Below are 25,322 nucleotides of genomic sequence, written 5' to 3'. Positions count from 1 at the left end.
GATGTCATAACTGCTCTGTGCACATGCTGTTCCGTCGAATACGAGCAGGAACGTAGTTCTTCCCTGCCGAGGGAAGTTTTGCTGATGCTAGTTTTATGTACAGTGTTTATGACCAGAGGAGATATACAAGGCAGAGAGGAAAAATAAAAAAAGGGTCTTATTTTTAGTGTGTCGTTTGCTTCTCTTAATTTCACTAATCAGGCGTAGTTTTTGGGAGCAATTCTGGCTCTTAGTTTATGGCCTTCTCTTAAAGAGCCCCCCCCCCCCCCCCCTTTTTTTTTTCGAGAAACAAATTTAGCGCGCGCGATCGCATGACGGGGAAGCACCGAAAAGGAAGTGAAAAAAAAAAAAAAAAAAAAAAAAAACAGACTGCTGCACTTTTTAAAGGCCTTCCCGGATGCTTTCGGCGCGAACAGCTTCATTACGCCCACACAGCGGCGGCTGGCCCACTTGCCTTTTTGCGTTAAATGTTCCTTCAGCTGCACAACTACTCGGCAGGACGGTGCAGGGTAGCAGCAAAACAGGCTGTGCGTATAGAGCGTGGGACTTTTTGACCCGATATTGAATGAAAGTGCTCTCCATCTGGAGCACGCGCACCTGTGCTCGATGGTGGTTTTTCGGGCTTGAACGAATTACGCTTCGGCTTGGACGAAGGACTGCGGCTGCGTATGGTATCGCGCTAGGAACACGCGCCTAAATTCAACGCACGAATCATTTGAGTTAAGAACAGAAAAAGGCGATTGGGGATGACGCATCGTCGGTGAGCGCGAAAGGTAATAGCGAGAGCAGTTTATTCTGCTGACCGAAGGGAGCTTGGTGTGTTTAGGGGCACGTCTCGTCGGCAGTGCTGAAGGGTGAACGGAAGAAGCGAATTAAGAACTGGGGAAATGTGAAGTGACGGTGCATGTGCTGAGTTGCGCAAATTCAAAGCAAGAACTGAATTGTCAAGTAGCGCTCGGTCCTTCATCGTGCAGAGGCCGGCACTGCCCCAGAAGCAGTTAGGATTGTGCGAGGTCTCACGCGAGGAAAAAAAAAAACAAAACAAAAAACAAAACCGACAGGCAGAGAAATTTAGCACGGGCAACATCGTCGCGCAAAAGAGGCGCCAAACTTCGTTTGCCCCTGTGGGCTCGCTGAGATGGGCGAACAAAGAACGTGTATTCCATTGTCTCGATAGGTCGGCACATTTTGCGAGAGTCGTCGTTATTCGGGCGAATCTCCCGATTGTCGCGCGCCGACAAAGACCTGCAGTGAAGTTGGCGCCTGCAGTCGACAGACGGTGCAGCATGCAGGGACGCCGCAGCAAAGCGACCGCCGTATATTCGGCCATTTTTTCTTTCTTCGGCAAGGCTTCGAAAAGAGTCGTCATGAGTTTGCGGGTAATTTCAAGAATTGGCAGAAACACGTCAAGATATCGCTGACGCTGCGGACGGTTTGGGCTGGGCTTGTCGTTTGCTTGGTTTTGTTTGTCCCCACTAATCGTGCATTCATAATTTAGTGAAACTTTACTGCAATAGGGCATTACTCAATGACATCCACTCAAGCACAGCCTATACGGCTACAAAGGAAAGCCGGATTTGATCCCCGGATCAGGACGAGTTATAGATCAATTCGCTCTCACCCTACCATCTGATCTGCTAGCCGTTGTGGTTAGCTCAGTCGGTAGAGCGACTGCCCCGGAAAGGCGGTGGTGCCGGGTTCGATCCCCGGATTAGGACGAATTTTTCTTTAATTACGAAGTTTCTGAGAAAGCTGTATAGCTTTCCTTTGTGGCCGTGTATGCTGTGCTTGAGTGGATGTCATTGAGTAATTACTCACTTAATAGAAATCTACTCCACCTTGGTCCTCATCATCATCATCAGCCTGACTATACCCACTGCAGGGCGAAGGCCTCTCCCATATTTCTCCACTTAACCCGGTTCTGTGCTAGCTGCATCCACTTGACCCCTGCGAACTTTTTAACCTCATCCGTCCACCTAACTTTCTGCCGCCCCCTGCCACGCTTTCCTTCCTTTGGAATCCAGTTTGTTACCCTAAGCGACCATCGGTTATCCTCTCTTCGCACTACATGTCCTGCCCATGTCCATTTCTTCTTCTTAATTTCCACTAGAATGTCGGTAACTTGAGTTATTTCTCTGACCCACTCTCCACCTTGGTGGCTTTCCCTAAATATTTGGCCAACAACATTCCCACTTCGAGTTATAGATCAATTCGCTCTCACCCTACCATCTGATCTGCTAGCCGTTGTGGTTAGCTCAGTCGGTAGAGCGACTGCCCCGGAAAGGTGGTGGTGCCGGGTTCGATCCCCGGATTAGGACGAATTTTTCTTTAATTACGAAGTTTCTGAGAAAGCTGTATAGCTTTCCTTTGTAGCCGTATAGGCTGTGCTTGGGTGGATGTCCTTGAGTAATTACTCCCTTAATAGAAATCTACTACACCTTGGGGGTTTCCCCTAAGTATTTGGCCAATAGGACATTCATTGAGAAAAATTATGTGCTTTTTCACATTTTTTTTAAAATAGGGAGCCTAACATTGCCCTTCTCTGCTGGATCCACATAGTGCAGCGAGACAAATATAACGTGTGCTTCGAGTAGTACTTGGGAAATTCCAGCACTGGGCTGGCGAGGAAGAGCTAGAAAAAACGAACAAAACACCACGAGATATCGCGGAAGGGGGGGGGGGGGGGGAGGCAGGGTTTTTCCATATCGCTGTAGGGAAACGATGCCCAAAATAGGGATTTCTCAGGTCTAAGAGAACTACTCGCACTAAGCTAGTCCATGCGGTATACGAATACAACAAGGAGCGATTCGTGGCCCGATTCGGCCTTGGCGTCCTGCACCAAGTGTGAGGCGATCGATAGGCAGCGGAAGCCAAGAGAAGTTGCTGTGTGGCACAGAATTGCCTGTTCAAAATGAACCGGCCGTTGTAAGGCGTTTCCGATAGGGTTCACCGCACGCGCACCGTACATCGGTGAAAGGGCTTCGGACCAGGTGTGCCCCTAGCGGCTGCAGTGACGCAGTTTTTGTGCCTGTGGAATTTCGTGCCGTCTGGGTATTCATCCGCAAAACTATGCGTGCGTATTTCTGCTGCAGCGGATGCATTTAGGAAGGTCGAAGTACATTTCGTCCAGTTCGACAAGCAATACGGTGAAGCTTGCAGGTACCGCCAGTGCCGAAAGTTTACAGCCCAAGGGGGTTTGCTTCTAAGCCGTATACAGTGGGGCCTTCTTGCAACATCGCTCCACCGTGGTGGCGCAGTGGTTATAGGGCGCTCGACTACAGAGCCGGGAACACCCGGGTTCGATTCTGGCCGTGGCGGCCGCGTTTCGATGAAGAAATGCAAGGCGCCCCTGTACTGTGCGATGATGTCACTTTGCGTTAAAGAACTTCAGGTGGTCGAAAATTATCCGGAGCCCTCCACTATATGGCGCCCCACATAGCCTGAATCGCTTTGGGACGAGTTAAATCCCATAAAGCCAGCAAAGCTCTCGCAACATCCTCGGGGGCCCAAAGTCTCAGGGATGACCAGAGTTCCAACTCGCTTTTAGATATTTTGAGCGCTTTGATATCTAACAGGCTACACGGTGGGACCCACTGGAGCGATCTTGGAGTCTCGTGACCTTTTGGAGCTTTTCACGCAGTTGCATGTGCGTGAAGTGAACAGTGGCGGTCCTAAACGCTGACTAGTGCCTCTCTAGTGGGGGCTCATTTCTTGCTGCTAAGTTATTTCGTGACGCTTGTTCGGCCCTCCTGTGGGCCGGCTTAATTTCACGTGAGTGCATTATAATCTTATCGGGGCGCCAAGCGGGATTTCGCTTATGATTGCAATTTTTGTAACAGGTTTTCGCTGTTTTCATCGGCGCTTACGGCTTTGGTACGTATTTAAGAGCACTCCCGTTGTGAGAGAAACGTCGTTAGTGTAACCCCCCCCCCCCCCCCCCTCCTTTTTTTTTTTTTTTTTGCGTGCACCACCTCAATTAGGCCACTCTCTGTGTCGCAGCCAGCGACGTTGTTGCGGGTTTCGGGTGATGTGCATAATAATAGTCTGGTTAGCTCACTGGTTTCTTATGCAGACCTATATCTTAGCGGTGCCCGTTGAGCCACCGTACATACTCGAGCCTACGAGACAGGAATGACGTGAAAGTTATTCCGTCACGCGGCCACCACGCTTACACTCTCGCCCCTCGCCCCCAAGAGTTTTCCTCTTTCTACAAGTTCAATTAAAGAAAAAAAAAAAGAAAAACCTTCAAACACAGCCCAGAGGCCTTGTTCTGCATTGTGCAGCTTATTTTTCAGAGTAAGCCGTATAAGGAATTCGCCTTGGCGTCCGTCAGACTGAGCTGAACCGATTGGAAACAGTTCGCATTCGGTCAGTCGGGAGCTGTACAAGAAATCGACATGTCGGAAAGGGCAGCAAATTGGATACAAAGGAAAGAATAGCAGACCTGCCGGGGTGGCGCAGTGGTTAGGCCGCTCGACTACTGTGCCCAAGGATGCGGGATCGAATCCTGGCCTTGGCGGCTGCTTTTCAGTGGCGGCGAAAAGCTAGGCGCCTGTGTGCTGTGCGATGTCACTGAACTTTAAAGAACCCCAGGTGGTCGAAATTTTCGGAGGCCTCTACCACGGCTTCTCTCATACATAGCGTGAGTCGGTTTGGAACGTTAAACCCCAAAACAAAACTAAAGCATAGCAGAGGACGATAGAAAGTGAGGTGGGCGGATGATGTTAAGAAGTTCGCAGAGGCCACGTGGATGCAGCTAGCCCAGGATCGGGTTAATTGGGGGAGTATGGGAGAGGCCTTCGCCCTGCAGTGGTCATAGTCCGGCTGATGATAATGATGATGGGGCTGGGAGAGGGGTTTTGGTGGAGTAATTAGGGCCTTTTGGTGTTAGGCCTTTAGCGTGTCCCATCCCATTTGCAGGGCAGGGTGTAACAATGGATTAGGAATTTTATACATGAAACGGAAGGGGGTTTAATCTGTAGCTCGTTTATCTGCAGTCATTTCGCGTGCCTCCCGAGTCACTGCTTGGGCGCGCGGGAGTGTTTCCTTTCGTCGTGGCTCGAGTGTTTGGAAGGCTGTTGGCAGCCTCTCCGGGGCAGCAGAAGCATGGCAATGATTGCGCGCACGCGGCACCGTTTCCTGCCAGTTGGCCTCCAGCTTGGAACGGCGTTTCCCACGAACAGCTGCGCGCTGAACAGCCCCGTGCGTGCATGCGTGCTGCTGGCAGCACTACCTCGGCGCGTCTGCGCCTACTGCTGCGCCCTGCCTGCCTCCGATTTCCGCGTGTTTTCCTCCCAGCGGTTGGCGACCTGCTGCTCGGGTCTATAAGGGTGATGTCGCGAACTGGAACTCCTCTCCCTTTCCCGTTGTTTAAAGGACAGCTGTATTTTTGTTTTAATCACGGATGTCATACTTCTACGTTTTCATTCCCTTTCGGGCTCATTCCTGCCAATTTTGGCAGCCGAGTGGCCCTTCATTCCAGCGCAGATCAGTTTCGACGGGTAACGCTGTTTGCTTGCCGTAAATCCGTATTTTTCATGCGAAGCGTTCTTGGACCATTCCAGGAATAGTCATCGTTTGGTAGCTACCATTGCAGCCGTTCAACGAGTTTAAGAGGATTTTTTGTTTTTCAGCGTTGCAAGTGACGTCATCGCTGCGTGCTTCATAAATGCTAAGTACTGCGTCCAGCCACGCAGCAAACTTGCGGTTTCTTGTTTAATAGTGGCTTGCTGTTTCGCGAAACGGCTTCCCGTAGCTTAGTTCGCCGCAGGGCATGTAGTGCGCGGCGATCTCCCTTACTTGAAAGCAGCTTGCAAAACGGGAGTGTCGGCATGAGGAGGGATGCTTGCTTGTTATCGCTCATGCAGCATTCTTAACTTTTCCCAACTTCGCGAATGTAAAGGCGCTTCTCTCTGCATCCGTTACCGGTTTCTCTCTCTTTTTTAACTCTAAATCTCGCTGCACGTGCACCTGTTTGGTCGAGCGACGTGCTGCTGCTGGAAGAGCGTGCTCCCTCCGAGACGGCAGCTGACATACGCCGGACGACCCGCCCTGGTAGGGCGGAATTACTTGGATTACTAGCTTGCTAAACTGGCGCGCCACTCGGCGTCACGTCACTCGTTCAGTTCATCCTCCGACGGAAGAAAAAGGCCCTACGGTCCGGGCCGTGCTCGATACAGCGAGTGCACGTTCCGAAACTTTTTTTCTTTTATTGCGTGGCTGTCGTACAGACGTGTATGCGAACTGGCGCAGTGACAGTCAATGTACTCGTATATCGGACTCGGGACTAACGACTCAGTGTGCTCTGCTCGGTGGCCGCGTTGGCGCGAGACGCTCGCGAGTCGTCCGCGGTATAAGCCCGTGCGCACTAATGAGGCGTGAAGCCGGTGCTTTGCTCTATTACGTGTAGTCGCACAATGGTGGCGCCGCTGTTGCCTTTTATGTAAGCGGAATGGAGCCAAAGCAGAAAAAATCTTTGGTATAGGCTGTGCGCAGTTAAATGGCAGACAGGGAAGAGGCCCCGAATGGTTCGTCGCCTGTATCGCGAGCGGCTCTTTACGGCGTGACATGGAGCGTCAAAGCAGACATGGAGCCCCCGGGCGGTTACGTTGCCTTGCTTAAAGCTTTAGGTGAAAGCTAGCCCTGAATTTTCGGGTGCCGATGCGTACCCCTGTCCTCAAACACATTGCTTGAGGTTGCCATTATATATATGCGCTGCTGAACATTGCCACCTGGGTACTGCATCAGATTAGCGCAACTGCAGGGCACCCGCCACTCTCAGATGCTACAAACACACCGCTTTGGCGCTTGTTTCGGAACCAACGGCAGCACGAAGTTCTGTCGTGAGCAGCGCTTTACCAAGTCGCGGATGAGAGCTCTGTGATCGTGACGCTCCCGGGCGTATGTACCATTCCGTACGGATTAAAAAAGTTTTTTTTTTTTTTTTCGCGGAATAAGTGCGTTAAGGTGAATTCGTTGGAAGCATTTGTGTCGGTCCATTTTCATGCCACTCGACGACTTTCCAAACTCACACATGAGCGTTTGAAGCCATATTTAAAAAAAAGAGTTAATGTTGACTCGGTTAATAAATGAGTTGGAACGAAAATAAAAACTGGCCGGTACTTTGGAAAGCTCCCGACATTCACTTGTTTTTAGTTTGGTCGAACGGTTTGCCTTTGAAATATCTGCGTGGCTCGGTGCGCGCGATATCAACGCTCCGAAAGGGTGAGCAATGTGTGTTGCCGCGTACGCGACGGGTCTTCGCAAATACGGACTATAAATGTTGATGTTTCGCTGGCTCCCCTGTGTGTGCAACCGCCGGACGAACAGAGCAATGGACAAGTCAAGCAAGGTTTGTTTAGGTTTATTGCTTCCCACAACCGCTGCGGTGTTTCGGCCTGCCGGAGCCTGGCTGTTCGCCGAGAGCGCACGAAAAACAAAACAAAAAAAGCAAAGAAACGGAACCATCCCAGATTTGTTCGCCTTCATTCTTAGCCAAGGTAGCCACCATAGCCAAGGAGTGACCGTGGTAACTCTATCGCCAATGGTCTCATTCGCAGCCGTCTGAACATGCATGTTTAGACATAACCAGGCAGGCTGCATGTTTTGCTTCTCGTTCACGTAGCAGATCCCGTATTGCCTTCTTATTACTCCCTTCAGAAAAAAAAAAAAAAAAAAAAAAAAAAACAGTCGGGGAAAGTGATGGAAGAGGTTCTGCTTACGTAACACAGTTTCAGGAGCTGAATAAGTGCTCCGCTGCGCAGCCGAGACGCAAACCATGATGCGTGTTTACTTTTGGCAAAGGCGGCACTATAGTGAGCAAAAAAAATTGCCCACGATTACATTACTTCCTAATGCGAAATTTGAGCGCAGCTCATCAGCTGTTTCACCTTTTCGATAGATTAAGGCTCAGATTTCGAGCAAAACACGTATGTACGATTACAGACAACTTTTTTTAATTTCTCACACGTACTCCATCAAGAAACACTCCACTAACAGTTCTTGGCTGTCATGAAATAAGCTTTGTGGTCGGAGAAATGAAGTGCAATTGAGTTATCGTAAGGTTGCGGGAAGTAACGCGTGGGCCCATAGGAACGTTGCGCGACGAACAGATAGCAGCGACTGACTGATGCCGCTGACGCCGCTAGCGAGTGAGAACGGGATGCACCGTGATCCGCTGAGAGCGAGGCGGCGTTTCGGCAACCGGAGAGCACCCTCGCCGCCACGCAAGAAGAGGGGGGACCCTCTCCTCCTCTTTCTGCATGGCGGGGACACTGTTCTACGCAGTCACGTTGTCTACTCTGGACTTCGCAAGTGGCGGCAGCTGCTGCTAGCGCTGTCCCCCCCCCCCCCCCCCCCCTCCTTTCCTCGGGTTCTCCTGTTGCTGCGCGCGCTCCTGCCCCCATCGTTCGCCGCCGAGTGTACCCCCCCCCCCCCCCCCTCTTTCGGCGAGGCTCCGGTTGCCGTAGCGCCGGCTCGAACTGAGGGGATGAAAGGGGGGCGGAGCTGGTTACGAAGCCGACGACGCCGACGCGAAACCCAGAAACTGGCGCCAGAGCTGCGCTCTAAAAGTTGAGATATTCTAAACGGTGCCGGAATGCATGCTGCTTTCGTCGGTCTTGGCACCAGGAATGCCTTATCAGATGGCGCCGTATAGTTCAGCACTAGTTAGGGTGCTTCGATGCCTTCGCCTCCGCTTCGAGGCACCCTGTCACTGGTGCGGCATACGGTGCCTCGGTTCACTCACCTCCGCTGGCGAGCGGGGCACCGTAGTGCGGCACTGTTCGGAACTCGGAGAGGGTTATCTGTTGCTCACGATGGGGGCATCTCGCCGACAGCGCAGGAAGTGAGGCAACTTGCAGCATGGAGTAAGCTAACGGGCAAAAGGGGACGCCCACAGGGCGCCAGCGGACGACTTCGGCTGCCAGCGCCTAGCGGAGTCGGCGAAGCGCGCCAGCCTCAGAGAGGGGCGCTTCAAAAACCAAATCTAGGAGGCCACAATTTTACTTTGGGTTTCGTTTTTTTTTTGTATGCATAACGTAGTTTCATGCAGGCGGTTGCGCTGAGTCCTTATTTACGTCTTGAAAAGTCACTGAAAATGGGAAAATTTCCCCAACCGCCGAAGCCACGCCGCCACGGCCGCTTCTTTTGTAACGAAAAAATCGATAGGTTAAACCCTTTGAATCGGACGGCGACTGCTCCTCCTGCCTAGCCGTGACTGGTAGTATATTCACGTACTTTTACATTGACTGTACCAACTAACTAACCTGTATTACGTTATTTCTACCTGTCAGTAGTCTGTTTTTCTTCAGAAAGTGTATTTTTTCTCTCTCTGTGTGTGTGTGTGTGTGTGTGTGTGTGTGTGTGTGTGTGTGTGTGTGTGTGTGTGTGTGTGTGTGTGTGTGTGTGTGTGTGTGTGTGTGTGTGTGTGTGTGTGTGTGTGTGTGTGTGTGTGTGTGTGTGTGTGTGTGTGTGTGTGTAGGCGTAGTGCCGTCTGGCGCAGCCGTGGAACCTATAGCTCGGCTGCGCAAGGGCCAGTGTGTCCCGTCTTTCCGGTTATGTTACTCTATGATTGTAGTGTCCAGGCGGCGCTGAAGCTGACCCACTGATTTACTCACTGGGCGCCTCGAAGCTGCTGCCGTTAGCCACTGGGAGAGCTACAAGCGCGAGGCCCCTAGAGTTGCTATATAGTAACGCTGGGGGCCCCGTGCACGCGCCTGCCGGATAGCATTTGTCGCCTACCTTTTCTTGACGTAGCCCGACGAACTGACGCATGCCACGCGTGGCTTCAACGTAGCTCCGATAATGAGGCCGATAAAAGAGCTGGAGGTGCCCCCAAAGCTGCTTTGTCCTCTCGCTACGCTCTGTGTTGGGGCGCAGCCGTCGGCCGGTTTCACGTGCTGCTTTGAGAAATAAAAATAAGCTGCACGGGCTTCTCGCAGAATGTGCCAGCCGAAAGCGTCACGGTGTGCGCAGGTGAAGGTACAGGCTTTGCGTGCACACACTCGATAAAGCGCTGGTCATTATTAGTCACTGAATAAGCGTGGCGTATTTTGGGTGTTTAGGAAGGGCATGTAGGGGCGTACATGGACTCCAACGTATAGGGACGAAAAGGGCGAGTGGCCGTTCATGCGCGACTCTTTCCCTTTCGAGAGCGCAATCTCCAAAGTGCTCGCGCTCTGCTTCTTCTCTCGCCGAAGCATCGAATCGAAAATCGATCCTATCTCTCGACCTGCATGGCGCGGCCGACTCGGTGTTCGGAAGGCATAGGTATAGGTATGCACATCCGGAATGCCCCGTAAGATAATGCCGCGCCCGACTCGGCTCGCAGTCACGTTGTGCGGTGCTCCGTTTCTCCATTGTTCTCGCGCGGCTTCTACTTGCCGCTCTTTCTGTTCGTTCTATTACGGTAGCGCATGCGCGCATCACGCCTTCCTTGCAGTCTGCCGATGCTCAAATTCTCATGTCCTGGATCGTTTTACTTTATGGGGACGCCGCGCCTGTTCTTTTCCTGTATCCTCTTTCTTGCTGCCTTTTTTCTATTCATTCCTTTCTTTCGTCAGTTCCTTTCTTACACCTTTTTCCCCGCGTATGTCACGGGATGACCGCATTCTTATGTCCTGGATCATTTTACTTTACGGGGACGCCGCGCCTCTTCCTGTCTCCTCTTTCTTGGTGTCTTTCTTTATTTATTCCTTTCTTTCACGATTTCCTGCTTTCTTACACCTTTTGCCCCGCGTATTTCACGGGATGAGAAATCGCCGTGTACGTAGCGGCACGACTTTAGGTTGGCGGCTTTCACGGACAGAGCCTCTACCTCGTATACATGGTTTCGTGGCATTGTTTTCGGCGCGCTGTGTCGAATTTCAGAAGTTCTAAATGTCGCCTAATATTGCGCTTCATACGGCTGGTATGAGTTCTCGTCTTCCGGCTCAATATTTCCAGCTTTTGCGGTGCTGGTGTAACGCATGATTTTGTTGTGGGCGTTTCTGAAGCTGTTGACATTTCTTCGTTTAACCGCCTCCGTTCCTTTCGCTTATGCCTAATGGTGCTGAATTTCTGCACGTCTTTGAAGTGTCTGTAGGTATACAGGTTGTCCCAGCGGAAACAGGTTAAGGTTAAAAAAAAAAAAAAGTATTCTTCCGAATTGAAATCATATAAATGCTCCTAGGAGTTATGTAAAGTACCGGCTGGTACTTTTTTTTTCGTCTACTTTGTTGATTCGGTGATAGGAAGTTTTTTAAATATGACAATAAATGACCTGGTGTCGATTTGGAAGCTGTTGAACGCCATAAAAATGGTGCAACCCTGGTGCTTGTGAAGTGGTAGCCGTGGCCATCCGCGACTATTGGTCAAGCGGCTGCCAGCTTCTCGTGTCCTGCGCTGCCCCAGTACGCTTCAGAGCTTCGCGTTGCTATTGGTTCCGAGGTAAGCGGCTGCTGACGGTAGGCGCTGGTATTTGTCTCAGAACCCTGGAATACTCGTCTCGTTCCGCGCATCACTGTCTAACGGGCAGGTAGATAACATGGCGCTTCGTTTCTGCGTTGCCCTCGCCTTGGAGTCACCCAAAGGGCTTATATAGGTACGCGCCCCACAACACTATACCGTGTCGCGCTGTGAATGGTAGGTCGTTGGAATAAAATTAGGAAATAAGTTCAGAAGATGTTGGTTTGGTGTATGGGGTTTAACGGCCCAGAACGACAACCTGGGGTTCTTTAAAGTACACTTACATCGCACAGCACAGGGACGCCTTGCTCCATGGAAATGCGGCCGCCGCGGCCGGGATTCGATCCCGCATCCACGGAGTCGAGAGAGGAGAAGACATGAGAATATTGGAGGGCTGCAAGATGTGTGCTGCTGCCAGGTTCGGCCACATGAACATTTGGAAGGGGTGTGCGAAAGTTCTTTTTTTCGACACACTAAACGAATAAAATAGTGAAAGAACTAGCCGCGGTGGCTCAGTGGGCAGGGAGCTCCACTGCTGAACCCGAGGACGCGCGATTGAATGCCGGTCGCGGCGGCGGCCGTTTTTCGATAAACGCGAAACACAAGGGCGTCCGTGTGATATGCGGCGCTCGAAATTATTCCGAAGTGATGTACTGCGGCATCGCTCATGAACGGAGTTTCTTTTGGACGTTAAGCCCTCGAGACAAAAACCAATCCAAATAGTGAAGAGGGATATGTTATATCTCAATTTTTGAAATAGACACGATGTACGTGCAGACAATCCACAATTTCCTTCGGTGGATGTTTTAAACATTCTCGACCTCTTCTCACCGACTGCGATGCGGCGCTGTATAGTTTGCTTGCCGTCATCGTTACTAGCCAAAGGAAAACAGTTACTATACCTCGTCCACCGCGTGGAGGTCAGTGTTGAGTCTTTCGGCGTCTACAAGCGCCTCGCTGTTTCGCAGAAATATTCGCTTTGCACGGATATTCGCGCAAGTAACGAGTAATCGTAGCGTTATTCGGTTCGTATTCGTTTTTTTTTCACTCTTCAATTCGTTTTCTGTTTGGTTTCAGAGTAGTATTCGCAGATCGACTTCTGGCGTACCTTGTGCCGCCTTTTGTACAAATGTACGTGATAGCGCTGCTGATGTCTTCTCTCTCTCTCCTTCTCTCCCACAGAGGTGCATTTTCAATTGTGCGAAGGTGCGTGCAGAAGTCCACGGGGCTCGAATTCGCCGCCAAGATCATAAACACCAAGAAGCTTTCCTCGAGAGGTGAGTTTCGTCCCTCAGCCTTTCTGCGCGCGCATGCGTCATCGCTTGCAGCAAGCACACCAGCGGCATGCGCATTCGGAGACCGGATACTTTTTTTCTTTTTTGGCAGAAAGTATTCGTTTTGCAGTGGTCTGTGTGCTGCCAATTTCCGTTCGCTGTTTCAATACCTAGTTGAATTTATCTGGTGCGATATCAGTGCGGTTTCTAATGCCGCGGTATACTACCTGCGCAGTGTCTCGCTTTCTGAGCGGTGTCGCATTGGAAGACATCCATATACCTCTCAGCTTTAGTCGCCGTAATGCACGCTCATATAAGTTTGGCATACAAGGCTTTCGACGCGGTAAAGTTCTTTCCTTGTTTGTATGATCGCCGCTGTGTGCCGGTGCACTGTGGTGCTAGAAGCTAGCGGCCTTTTGCGCCGTCGGCTCATTTAACTGTGGAATCGGCCGTTCGCCGCTTCTTTTCATGAAGCTTAGCCGGAGCTTCCGCATTCTTTCCGCATTCCTTTATCAGGGCGTCGCGAAGCTGCTTCCTTTCCGATTCGTCCTGCTGCAGCGTTTCTTTCCAGTCCGCCGCGCAGTTAAGCCAGGGCCTTTGTGGTGCAAATGAGCGGCGTCTGCAGGCGCCTTTGTTTCCTCAAGACCTTCGCCATTGTGATCGCGCCTGTCATTTCGCGCGCCCAACTTTATCGCGAAGCTGTTGAGGCCCGTAAATCCCCGCCTGGTGTTTCGGTGAATGGTGAGTGGGAGTGGAGGCGTCGGTGGTCTTCGCGTGCCCTGTAATGAATAGCCCGATTAATTTTCGTTGCCGCCGCTGATCGGGCTGCAGTTCGCTGAAGGAACGGCTTACTTTTTGCGTCGCTCGGTCCGCGCGCCGTGGCGGCGAGCGCGTGAACTTTGCGTCATGGAAAATAATTGGGGGCGCTGCGCTTTCACCCGCGTTCTTTGACGCCCCGCGCGCCTTTCGAAGGCGGCGTGCCTGAACGAGCGTTTTGTGTCCCCGGGGCGCGTGCTCAGCGGGCGCGCGCGGTGCCTGCTGCCGTCTCATTCTCGCGATAGCGCCCCGTGTCGCGCTGCGTGGCAAAGGACGGCTCTTGCTTCCTTTGGGTCGTTGTTTCACGGAGGTCGTGCCGCTTTGACAGCTGCATTAGGAAGTTCTAGCCTATAACGTACAACGCTTACCCCGATTGTTAATGAGCATGCGCGCGGGTGTACCTTGCCAAACCTGGCTCTTTGGGGCTACTCGCGCGAGCGCATTGAAGGCTTGCAGGCAAGCTAGACTTGAACTTTCTAAATATTTTGCTATAGTTTCCTTTTTTGCTGTGCCTGGACCGTGGCGGCACTCCAATTATGGCCTGCTCATGGCGGAAGTGGTGGCGAAGGCAGGGCCCAAAAGCGGTTTAGCGGTACCGCAGCATAGCCGCAGGTTGGGGGGCCAATCACTCAGATTAAGAAATTACACTACTACAAATTAAAAAGTATCAATAAACATAAAAAGAATAGACATTTTGATTACTTCGCTTGTGAATGAGGTAAGGTATTTTATTAGGACATTCTTAATTTTTTAAAAAACCTTGCAACGCTCTTATCGCGCTCCCTTGATGTTTCATCGGTCTTGACGAAACTTTTCAGGCCTTGTTAGGCTCTTGCGAAGTAGGCAACCAGAGGTAACCAAGGCAACGGAGATATAGCGGAGCTGACGAAGCACGAAACAGTTTCTTATCGCTGTCTGCTGTGGTGCGGGCCTTGGTGCGCCCGGGAAAGCGTATAAATTTAGTTCGCAAGTCTGAAAATGTCCCTTTTGCGAAGATTTCGAAGTCCTTGCTGGTCTGGGCTCTGTCGCCGTTTGGCGAGATTTAATATCCCCCTGCAGCCGTGTTTTTTTTTGCTTTCGTCCCCTTCGTGGTGCGGGAAGTGCGAAGTCTTTTTGCAGCATTGTATTGCGCTTAGCGTTTTGTCGCAAGATGAGCCCGCACAAAGTGAGGAAGCGATGCTCTGTGGCACATTGCGACAGCGTGGACTCAACCGTCGGTGTCTTATTGCACCGCTTCCCGGCTGACTTTCACCGGTGAGCAGGTGTGGAGATTGCTCACAGACTCAATGTATGCTATAATGCTCCTGTATTAAGCGCGTTTGTTGATGCTGAAGCGGTCTGGACTGGTGCAACCCTGAAATTTCCTTGAAAACTGCTGTATACTTTCTGCCGAAGAATTTAAATGTGAAGAGTAATCCCAGTGTCTATGCCCCACGTGTGTCTTGGTGCACCTACTTTCCTGACATTTTTATTTCAACTGCAGCTGTCATAGCTTTATTTTCTGTACATGCATGTTTCTTGTCTGGTGATGTTTTGTGGCAGGCACTTCAAGCCTTTTCCATGCAGTTGATTTTCCTTCTGGATCTTATAGAGGGAAATATGTTGATGATGATGGTTTTATAGGATGCTTGACGTCTTTCAGGTTCGATGTTGCTCAATCACATTACTCGAGGACACTTCCGGAAAGGTTTAACTATTTATTAACAATTAATAAATCAAACAGAAAGATGCAAGCAAGGGGAAAACATATTAACAATTGACTGACTCGTACTTTAACCTGACGAAACCAGCCCTTGGTTCCACCAAAACATCTTCTTTTAAATCCTATGTCCCCGCCCTCGGTGAGAACAACAACCAATAGGGCAAATTCACAAACAGTCACCCAATAAACCCTTAGGGAAAGGAAAACATAACCAATCACGAATTGGGGATAGTAGAACACTGCCAATGAAGGACAGGGGAAAGAAGGCAATACATCTCAAATAACACTGTACAAGCGTATACATTTTCCACTATCGATTCTGCCCTTCTCCCAGAAACTTGGCAATCGCTCGCTTCCCCACGGGTGCATCTTTTCCCAGCCTCAGAGTTAATCCATAAACACCGTTTCACGGAAAGCCAACGTCCGAGGCCCATCTACTGACGCTCGCAAACAGACAGTCTGTACACGACAAACATGAGGGGTCATTCTTCATGCTCGCTGCCTCTCATTGAGAGCGCTTTCTGAAGCTAGGCTGCAGCTACTGGAAAATACCGACGCCACACGGGTTAAAATGCCCTGTCGCCGCTCTCACGGATCAGCTTATCTGGGAAGAAAGGGGTTCTGCACGTCGTCTACGCTGCAAGAGGTTGACCCCTCCCGTATTCTCGGTATCCCACCCATTCTCAAGCTGCGCGGACGCTTCTCGATAGAGACTGACTCTGCGTAGTTCTTTTTCTTTTTCAGGGAGCACAGGCGCGGCAAACAAGCCCAACGTCGGAACTTCACTCATGTCTCGACTGTGATCATTGATATGATTAGCCAGCTTAAACAGCGCTACTGTTTGTGCTGTCTGCGACATGCATTTTTTTTTATTGTTGTGCTTTATTGCTGTATTTGCTTGGTTGATGCAATAGACCATGAATATGAAAACCATAATTGTTCACTTGGTACACTCTGTTGCGAACTGGGCACGACTGCCCTGTTGCACCAGTGTTTCTTGACCGCACCTTACTGTGCTGAGGGACAAAGTACACGGCCAAAGTACTTGCATGACTTGCAGCAGTATTTGTATTATGAATTTGCATGCGTGGTTTCTATTTGGAAGTGTTGCTGCCTTTCTATGCCGCCATCTTTGCCAACCACTTTCATTGTGCCGGAGCAACTGCTTATAAGCAAATGCGTAAACAACTCGAGTTCTTTTAGATGGCAAAGGTTTGCGCGCGCTGAAAGGCAACAACCTTCAAAAGATGCAGGCTGGTCAATGCAACGCGGCGGTTTTTTAGAAAAAAATTGTTTATAATTCGCGCCAAAGTCAACGTATGCATGACGTTGACTCGACGTCATGGTTCCCCAAATTTTCATTGGTCGCTGGAGCCCATGAGCCGTCATGTTTTGTACGTATGGGCGTCTATGGAGCCTTGGCTATTACAATACTTGTACCTTGATGCGTGTATCGACTTCGCTGCATAGCTGGAAGCGATCAGCGAATACTCATTGGTCGTTCCGAGAACGAGCACAGTCAAGTGCGCGGAGATAAGTCCGCCGCTGGCATTCCAAGGAAAGGAGCGGGCGTGAGGCTCGTGCCCCTTATCGACGACACGCTGCCAATGACCTCCCACTCTTCACGGATCCTGCGCTCCCGAGTGCTAGTGAGCAGGCCAAGGTATATTTGCTATGGTAGCGAAGGCTCCATAGACGTCCATACGTACAAAACATGGCGGCTCATGGGCTCCAGCGACCACCGGGCATGACGTCGAGTCAACGTCACGCATACGTTTACTTTGGCGCGAATTATAAACAAGTTTTTCTAAAAAACTGCCGCGTTGCATTGACCAGCCTGAGTCTTTTGAAGGTTGTTGCCTTTTAGCGCGCGTCAACCTTTGCCATCTAAAAGAACTCTAGTTGTTTACGCATTTGTTTATAAGCAGTTGCTCCGGCACAATGAAAGTGGTTGGTAAAGGTGGCGGCATAGAAAGGCAGCAACAATTCCAAATAGAGACCACGCATGCAAATTCATAATACAAATACTGCTGCAAGTCATGCAAGTACTTTGGCCATTTACTTTGTCCTTCAGCACAGTAACGTGTGGTCCATAAACACTGTTGCAACGAGGCAGTCGTGCCCTGTTCGCAACAGAGTGTACCAAGTGAATAATTATGGTTTTCATATTCATGGTTTATTGCATCAACCAAGCAAATACAGCAATAAAGCACAACAATTAAAAATGCGTGTCGCAGACAGCATAAACAGTAGCGCTGTTTAAGCTGGCTAATCATATCAATGATCACAGCCGAGACATGGAAAAGGCTTGAAGTGCCTGCCACAAAACATCACCAGATAAGAAACATGAATGCACAGAAACAAAGCTAGGTGCATCAAAACATACGTGGAGCATAGAGCACTGGGATTACTCTTCACATTTAAACTCTTCGGCAGAAAGCATACAGCAGTTTTCAAGGCAATTTCAAGAAGCATTAGAGCATACATAGAGTCTGTGTGCAACCTCCAGATCTGCTCACCGGTGAAAGTCAGCCGGGAAGCGGTGTAATAAGACACCGACGACTGAGTCCACGCTGCCGCAATGTGCCACAGAGCATCGCTTCCTCACTTTGTGCGGGCTCACCTTGCGATAAAACGCTAAGCGCAATACAATGCTGCAAAAAGACTTCGCACTGCCCGCACCACGAAGGGGACGAAACCAAAACAACTCGGCTGCTGGGGCATATTAAATCTCACCAAATGGCGACAGAGCAGAGACCAGCAAGGACTTCGAAATCTTCGTAAAAGGGACATTTTCAGACATGCGAACTAAATTTATACGCTTTTCTGGGCGATAAGAAACCGTTTCGGGCTTCGTCAACTTCGTTATCTCCGTTGCCTTGGTTACCTCTTGCAACCTCTTGTTGCCTACTTCGCAAGAACCTAGCAAGGCCTAAAAAGTTTCGTCACGACCGATGCAACATCAAGGGGGCACGATAAGTGTTGTAAGATTAAAAAAAAAAAAATTAAGAATGTCTTTATAAAATACTTTACCTAATTCACAAGCGAAGTTATCAAAATGTCTATTCTTTTTATTTCTTAATCTGATCGAGTGATTGGCCTCCCGACCTGTGGCTATGCTGCGGTACCGCTGAACCGCTTTTGGGCCCAGCCTTCGCCACCATTCTACTTCCGCCATACATGCATACCCACCGGTGACTGCAGCGTGGTGCCTGCTCGCTCGCCGCGTGGCGTCTGGCCCTCCGGCGGCAGGCGAGAGGGCGCCCGTCACCAGAGGCCTTCGAAGCTCCATGAGGTTTCTGGCAGTGGGACAGATTATGCATGCCCCCCTCTCTCTTTCTCTCTTCTTTTCGGAGGGCTCAACAGAAGTGGCACGCACAATTCAACATTGTCCAAGGTAAATAAAACACATAACGCAGGGGCCCAAGAAAATAAAATGCGGCGGAAAGTAGTGCGGTACCCGCTTAGGGAAAAAAATAAATAAAAAAAGATTGAGTTGCCAATTTACTGAACGCCAAGCACTTCCAGGAACTAGGTTATATAGATAGAGAACTCGTACAGTTCTCGCGGGCGGGTCTCTCGGTTGTCATCCGGCGCGGGGACTGGCCATCTGTGCGTCGAATGGGAGCCGCACACTGACTCAGTAGGGCGCTGTTACCGTGGCAGCCCATATCTACTAACGTAGATCTGCAGGCGTATGCTAGCCCAATTCGTATGTAAGATAAGTATTTGTAAGTCAGGGACATATGCTTTTTTTTTTTTTTTTTTAACATATACAAGTGCTTTCTTGGGGCGCGTTCCGCGTTTTCGACGCACGCGTCCGGCCAACGGGGTGTTACTCCTGTCGACTGGCTCCTACTAAAGTCAGTTGATCTATGGACTTTAGCTCCAACTGAGTCACTATGTGTGCTGCGTGCAGATGGGAGGTAGTTGATAGAAATAGCTATCAAATATATTGAGATCGAGAGAGCAGGAACTTGTCGCAAGAAAGAGGCCTGCGGAAGCGATTACGCCGGCCGCTGCACGGCAGAAGATACTCGCTCTCTCTCTCCCCCCTCATCAACTTCCCTGCCACGCCGCAAGTAGATCTTATAATAGTGCCGTCTACCTGACTCTGGCTACCTGTGCGCTGAGCCGCGACGAGGACGAAGCGGTCACGGCCGCGAGAGGAATGCTCGAGCTGGCTCTGGGCTGTGCGGTGAAACCTCGGCCGCTCTACGGTCTTCTGTATGTCTGCACTTCGTCTGGCCCGTGACAACAGGAGCTTATGCAAAGGGAACTTGTTTATGCAATAGCTAGCTTGTAGTTACTGCGCCACTGATAACGACAGCCTGGCTATAAACGTGCTAATTTCGTCCTCTGAATCGCACGGACGAAAACAAATGTGTATATAAAAAAACATCGTACGAAAGCTGAATTTTATTCGCTGGTGAATGTACTAGGCCCATTTAAAACTAGCTTTTCTGTCTTTTGGAGCGCGCAGAGTGACGTTCTTAGTGATGCGTCCTGTGTTGCGTTCAAGCACGCATTCGTAGCCTTCCCCGCACCTGCTATCACGCATGTTCGTTCTGTCGGTGCGCGACAGTTTGGACAGTTCGTGCGTGTGACTGGCTTGTCGCGTGCCGAAAATGTCTAACAAACGCGCTTGTGCAAAAGCTAACGTCCTCGATGTTTTTTTTTTTTTTTTCTTGCATCCAACGTCGGCTGAAAATTAAATGAGGTACAAATGAAACAAAATGCAGCCTACGCAATCGCCATTTATTGGAGTTTTCGGCTGATTCACAGGGGACGTATGTAGAAAAGTTCGCCTTCACCAAGCCAAGCATTGCGTATTGTCTCAAGGCGCCCAGGGAGCCTAAGTAATTCAAATTCTCCCCCGCAGTGTTTACGCGAAGCGCACAGTTTCGCAACGCGTCGGACAGTCTGGCGCAGAATGTCACAACACTGCATTTCTGCATCCGCATTGCCTTTATTGGAGCGAAGACTTGCTACTTGTTTTTTTTTTTTCTTTTTTAAATCGTAGTCCTTTAAAGTCAGCGTCTGTTGCCGTGAGTGCTGAGGGGCTTCAGGTTTTGCGCCAGCCGCTCGCCACGCCTGGCGGAATTTGCGATTCCCGCCGGTCTTGTATTCGGCGTAGCCACATTTAGGCGATCTGGTGGCCGCTTATCGTGCTCCTGAGAGTTATGTGCAATGAGACGAATGTAACTCTTGCTGCTTTCGCAGAAGCTGACCGTTAGTTTTTCCGAGGCTTTTCAGTCGACCTACAACTTTCGTTTCTTTGCACACCCATAAGTATTGCCAACGAGCAATGGAAAAAGAGACGATGGAACAGAAATATTCGGCAATCTTGTTTCGTGTATTTAGTGTGGCTCAAATAATTGGACCCGTGGATAGAGCAGGAACGGGTTAATTAGTGGGGTGTCTTTGTCCTGCGGTCGAAATGGTAGTACTGGTTATGACGACTCCACGGAAGGCCCCCATGCTCCTCTTCTCGCGACCAGTTGCGCCGCGCTCCGTTCGTTTCGGAGCCAACCTTCTTCGGCGGTACCTGCTCGGCCGCACTCCCATTTTTTTTCCCCGCGTTCTGGAAGAGATAGAAGTACATGTCCACATTTCAATACGGATATTCAGTCGCACTGCCCGTGTATCTCGGAGGAACGCTCCGAGTATCGGCAGGATGCCCCGCCGTGGTGTCTCCCTCGCTCTGCGCATGGCTTCCTGATCTGGCTCACGCCGGGCGCTCGCTGTGTGCAGGGCCCACACCGACGCCGGATCGATAGCGTCCGGCCGGGCGCGGCTCTCTCCTGCTCGCGCCGTTGCACATGGCCGTGCGTTCTGCTCTCCACTGCCGCTTTGCAGTGCCATCCGTGGCACTGGCGGAAGTCCGCGCTCCGGCGAATGACCTGGTCAAAGCGTAGGGGGTCTCTGCGTTATGACGGTACAAGAGGGGAAGAACAATTCCGCGCCTTTTCTCTCCCCTCCGATTACGGCAGCATATCCGCTCATTGAGGGAGCGGTGTTTGCATTCTCATGCTCACCCCACGCGCCGTGCAGCAGAGGGCATCCGTATCGAATGACGGAGGTGCTGAGTTTGAATCGTGGACTACTAACGGGGGAACTGGTAAGTCGGGGTGGCTGCGTTTGCTGGTTTCATTGCGCAAGGGGCTCGCTCTGCGACGTAAGCTACCTTCACTATACTGCTTCGGAGGACGGATCTGCGACGTGCACGATTGGAGGCGAAGTCCCTACCGAGGTCAGATTAGGAAACTCGGGCACACAAGAGGTTTATTGATGAGGCCTCAGCGGGCCGCTTTCTTGGCGCGTGGCCCGGAAGTAGAACGAAACTGCAAAAGTCGCTGCTGGGTGGCGTTTTAAGCGGTAGCTTATACAGCATATATAGTTCGTTCGGCTGAAACGCCGTCGGCGTCTTGGTGGTAGTTGTCGGCACCACATGTCTGAAATCGGGGGCTTCGTAAAAAAAATCGTGTCATGGTAATTTGTGCTTCGATTGATTGGTGTTTAATAAGCGATAGCGAGTCAGTGAGATTTTTGTAATAAATTGATGTAACAAAAAATGAAAAAAAAAAAATGCGAAAATGGGGTTGAAAGCTGTCAGTGTTCAGAATGGAAAGGCAGTGCTTGATGATACCAATTAAATGAAATTAGTGTGTAATTTCATTAAAAAAAGAATGGGCAAAGGGGGCTTCAAAGTTGTATCATTGCTCAGAATACTAAGCCAGTGTTTCCTGATGCTAATTAAGAAATTGTGAGTATAATTAATTAATGCATTGAAATAATTAACTGAAAAAGGAGGAAAAACAGTTGAATCAAAATGCTCAGACTGAAAACCCAATGCTTGCAAACTGCTGATTAAGAAGATTTTAAATGTGTAATGCAATTAATTGAAATAGTTAAAAAATTGGAAGAGAGGGTACAAAGGTGTCAAAATGCGCAGGGGAATCCAATGTTTGCTGATGCTAAGTATCGATGTCTTAACAAATTGAAAGGATAAACATTGAAAAAAAAAAAAACAAAGAACATTGTCCCTGTATATGAAACGTTCCCTGGCGTTATATCGAACGCAAACCGCGCGTTCCGCTGAACGCGCACTGGGGCGCATCACGTTTCAAGAAGCGGCGTCCGAACTTACCGGTGACGTCATCGCCCGGCCGCCTAAGCAAATAAAAAATATAGTAATAAATAAATGAAAAATAAAAAAAAAATGAAAAAAGCATTGTCCGTCAGTGCTTGCTATCGCGTCATACCCCACAGCGGCGATGCTTAAGTGGGCCCCTACTTTTTTTTCTTCTTTTTTTTTCAGCTCTCGTGCTCTGTATTTGCCTTCTGTGTCCTCGTTTTTTCGCGTTACGTTTCGAAAAATGCAAATACTCCAAACTCGTTCAGTTGAGCATCCTTGTACGATTATAAAAAGTGGCGGCGTGAGAGCCTGCGATGAGCAGCTAATACCCTTGCTTGCGGGGCTGAAACGTTAGCTGTGCAATAGTATGCTCCCTCCTGCGTAGATGGAATTCAGATCCTTACATGCGCTGCTAGGCTTTGGCCTGTTCTGGCCATTTCAGAAAAGAAGTGTGGTCGGTCTGCTGAGCTTGCGCACGCGTTCTTTCCCTAGAGCCGGGCAGCTGGCTTCACCCTCGCATGTAACGCAGAGACGTCCCTAACATGCGCATGCTCTACCGGTTTCACTTCTCGAGTAGCCCTCGGAGACTATATATCTCCTTCGATAATCCCGTGGATGGCAACTTGCGGATGACATGATTTGTGGCACTTCGGCCTCCGTCCTTCGGTAGCCACGCGGGGCTTTCGGAAAAGAATCGCTCCGGAACCCCATTCCAGCTTTGCATCGGAGAGGGGGCGGGGAGACGTGTTTCGTCGACTTCGGTTCGGCGCGTGGCGCTGTGTCCGGCCGACAGCGACAGATTTGGCTCGAGGAAACCGGGGGGTGACAGTAGACGTCTCGCCTGGAGCAGAGGCGCGCGCGCACAACCGTCAAGACGAATGGCGCCCAAGAAGGATGGTGTCTCTGCGGGCGAAGCGGGCGCAGTCTCCTTTTGTCCCCAGCCACGTGGCGAATGCGTGCGGGGCGCCGAGGCGCGCGTGTCGTCGATGATAGTTTACGGCGGAGCAGCGCTGTGCCGCCGGAATAATTGGGCAATCCATCAAAAGCGAAAAAGGAGGGGAAGGAGGTATGGCAGCGCCGCGGAGACAAATGGATCGACAGATCGGTGGCTGCTTGGGGCCGAATCGGCTCGGCGTCCACTACGCCACCGCCGTTGAACTCGCTGGTCTGTCTGCTTAGCAATTCTGGGCGCGTGTTCTCACTAGCCCCGGGCTGACGACGTGCGCGGCGACCTAGAAAGAGCTTACCCCCCCCCCCCCCCCCCCCCCTCCTCCTCCTCGCGATCCGCCTTCCTAAGTTGGCATCGGTGCCATGCCGCTGCTGTGTGCGGAGGTGGCTGGTCGTCGATGGCCGTTCCTTTCCCCGCTTTCGTCGGCCTTCTCGGCTCCTCATGTCGGCACTGAGATTCCGGAACGGGGGGCGTGTAAGATCCCGCTCCCTGCACTCGGGATAAGTGCGCGGAAGTGCTGGAGGAAGAGGCGCCGCACTGATCTGCGATGATTCTCGGAGAGTGATTCTTGGGGACGCTGAAAGGAATGTTCGCAGCGTTTCGCCTGTCCTCCCCTGACTCCTCGGACTACATCGCGTTGCCCTTCTCTCCCCATTTTTTTTTTTTTTTTATGTAATTCATGATTACTTTGAGCATTGCCCTCTGGTTTCTCATGGATGTCGAGGCTTTCCTTTCGTGCGGCATTTTCGTTGTGCTTTCTCGTGTTCTTCTCACTTACTTTCGATCAATTTCAGGATTGCATTTCATATCGAAGTGGGCGAGGGTTGTTTGCTCTTGTGCGCGTTTTTTTCCCCTAAACGTCGAGTCTCGGCTTGCCCTGGTCGGGATGGTCATTGCTGAAATTTAAATCAGGGCTTAAAATTTTGTTATATGCTTATATGAAGCTCCTCGTAATTGATCTTTTGAACACAACGGCTCGCAGTATATCTAGATCAACAAATTCGTCCTGGATTTAGATCTACAGAAAGTGGCGAGCACTGAAATCCGCGTCCGCGACAGCAATCTCCTACTTGGAAGGTGTTTTCTGTCATCTGCAGATACGGAGGGGTGAGAGAAGTGGAATGGATGGGCGTTGAACCTTATGAAATAATTGCAAGTTTCCGTAAATTACGTCAGAATGTGATGGACACATTCTTAAGCAGGGCCTTTAGTGTGTGTCAATTTGCGACTATTGTCGCTCTGTCGTGGGTGTATTTCGACACCGTAGGAAAAGCGGCTGTTCAGTGTAGATGCCATCTTTCTCAGCAACATGCCTTACGTCACTATTCCACGGATTGCAGCCCGCCAACACTGCTGCCACCTCCACAGGCGTGGCGTCGAGCCACTGGTGGATAACGGGGATATATCGGCTTCGGTTCCGGCTCGCGGATAACCAGGGCTTTGTTCCCCTATATAGTTACTTTTTGATGGGTCGCATTCAGAGAATGCAGATGCACCACTAGGACAGTTTGAAGGATGATCCCGCGAAAAATGGCAGAGAGCGAAGTTTTCTTCTAAGTGGCATACCTATAAGGGAGTTTGATATTTTTTCAATATTTTGTTTGTTTTCGTTACCACCCCACCTCTCTAACCTTTTCCGTTACAAAGTTGGTAACACCGTGCGTAACGGCGTCAGATGCAGATACACCATTAGGAGTATGAAGGATGATCTCGTGAAAAGGTCAGAAATACATCGCGAAACAGCTTCTGTGTGCGCAAAGTGGAGCATTGCGAACTCAGCCCATCGGTTGTAGCTGTACTTCAGAATAAAACCATTTCTCGTCGCGGTGTTTCAATTCGGGCAGACTGCGCTGAAGTAACGCGTTTCGGCTTTACCAGATGCGCTGGGTGGCTTATGGAGGCCTTCAATTTACAACCGATGGCATTGTCGTCCATTGCCCATGGATGAGTGCGCTGTGACTACAAATAAGCGAACTTCGCAGTTTATTGCTAGTGTTT

At 50.4% G+C, this 25,322-nt stretch overlaps 1 protein-coding gene across 21 annotated transcripts in view; it reads left to right on the top strand.

The window, feature by feature from the left end:
- Window positions 1–25,322, top strand: part of CaMKII (Calcium/calmodulin-dependent protein kinase II) — a 196,973-nt gene that overhangs the window by 18,548 nt on the left and 153,103 nt on the right. For all 21 annotated transcript variants that reach the window (XM_084587670.1, XM_084587665.1, XM_084587671.1 and 18 more), the window contains exon 2: window positions 12,628–12,722. In XM_084587670.1, the coding sequence (XP_084443796.1) occupies window positions 12,628–12,722 (95 nt within the window). The remainder of the gene's footprint in view (window positions 1–12,627; window positions 12,723–25,322) is intronic.

The sequence above is a fragment of the Amblyomma maculatum genome, chromosome 1 (genome assembly GCF_055883805.1).
Source record: "Amblyomma maculatum isolate TAMU_Amacu chromosome 1, ASM5588380v1, whole genome shotgun sequence".
Taxonomy (NCBI): domain Eukaryota; kingdom Metazoa; phylum Arthropoda; class Arachnida; order Ixodida; family Ixodidae; genus Amblyomma; species Amblyomma maculatum.
This window is presented reverse-complemented; position numbering and strand designations above follow the sequence as displayed.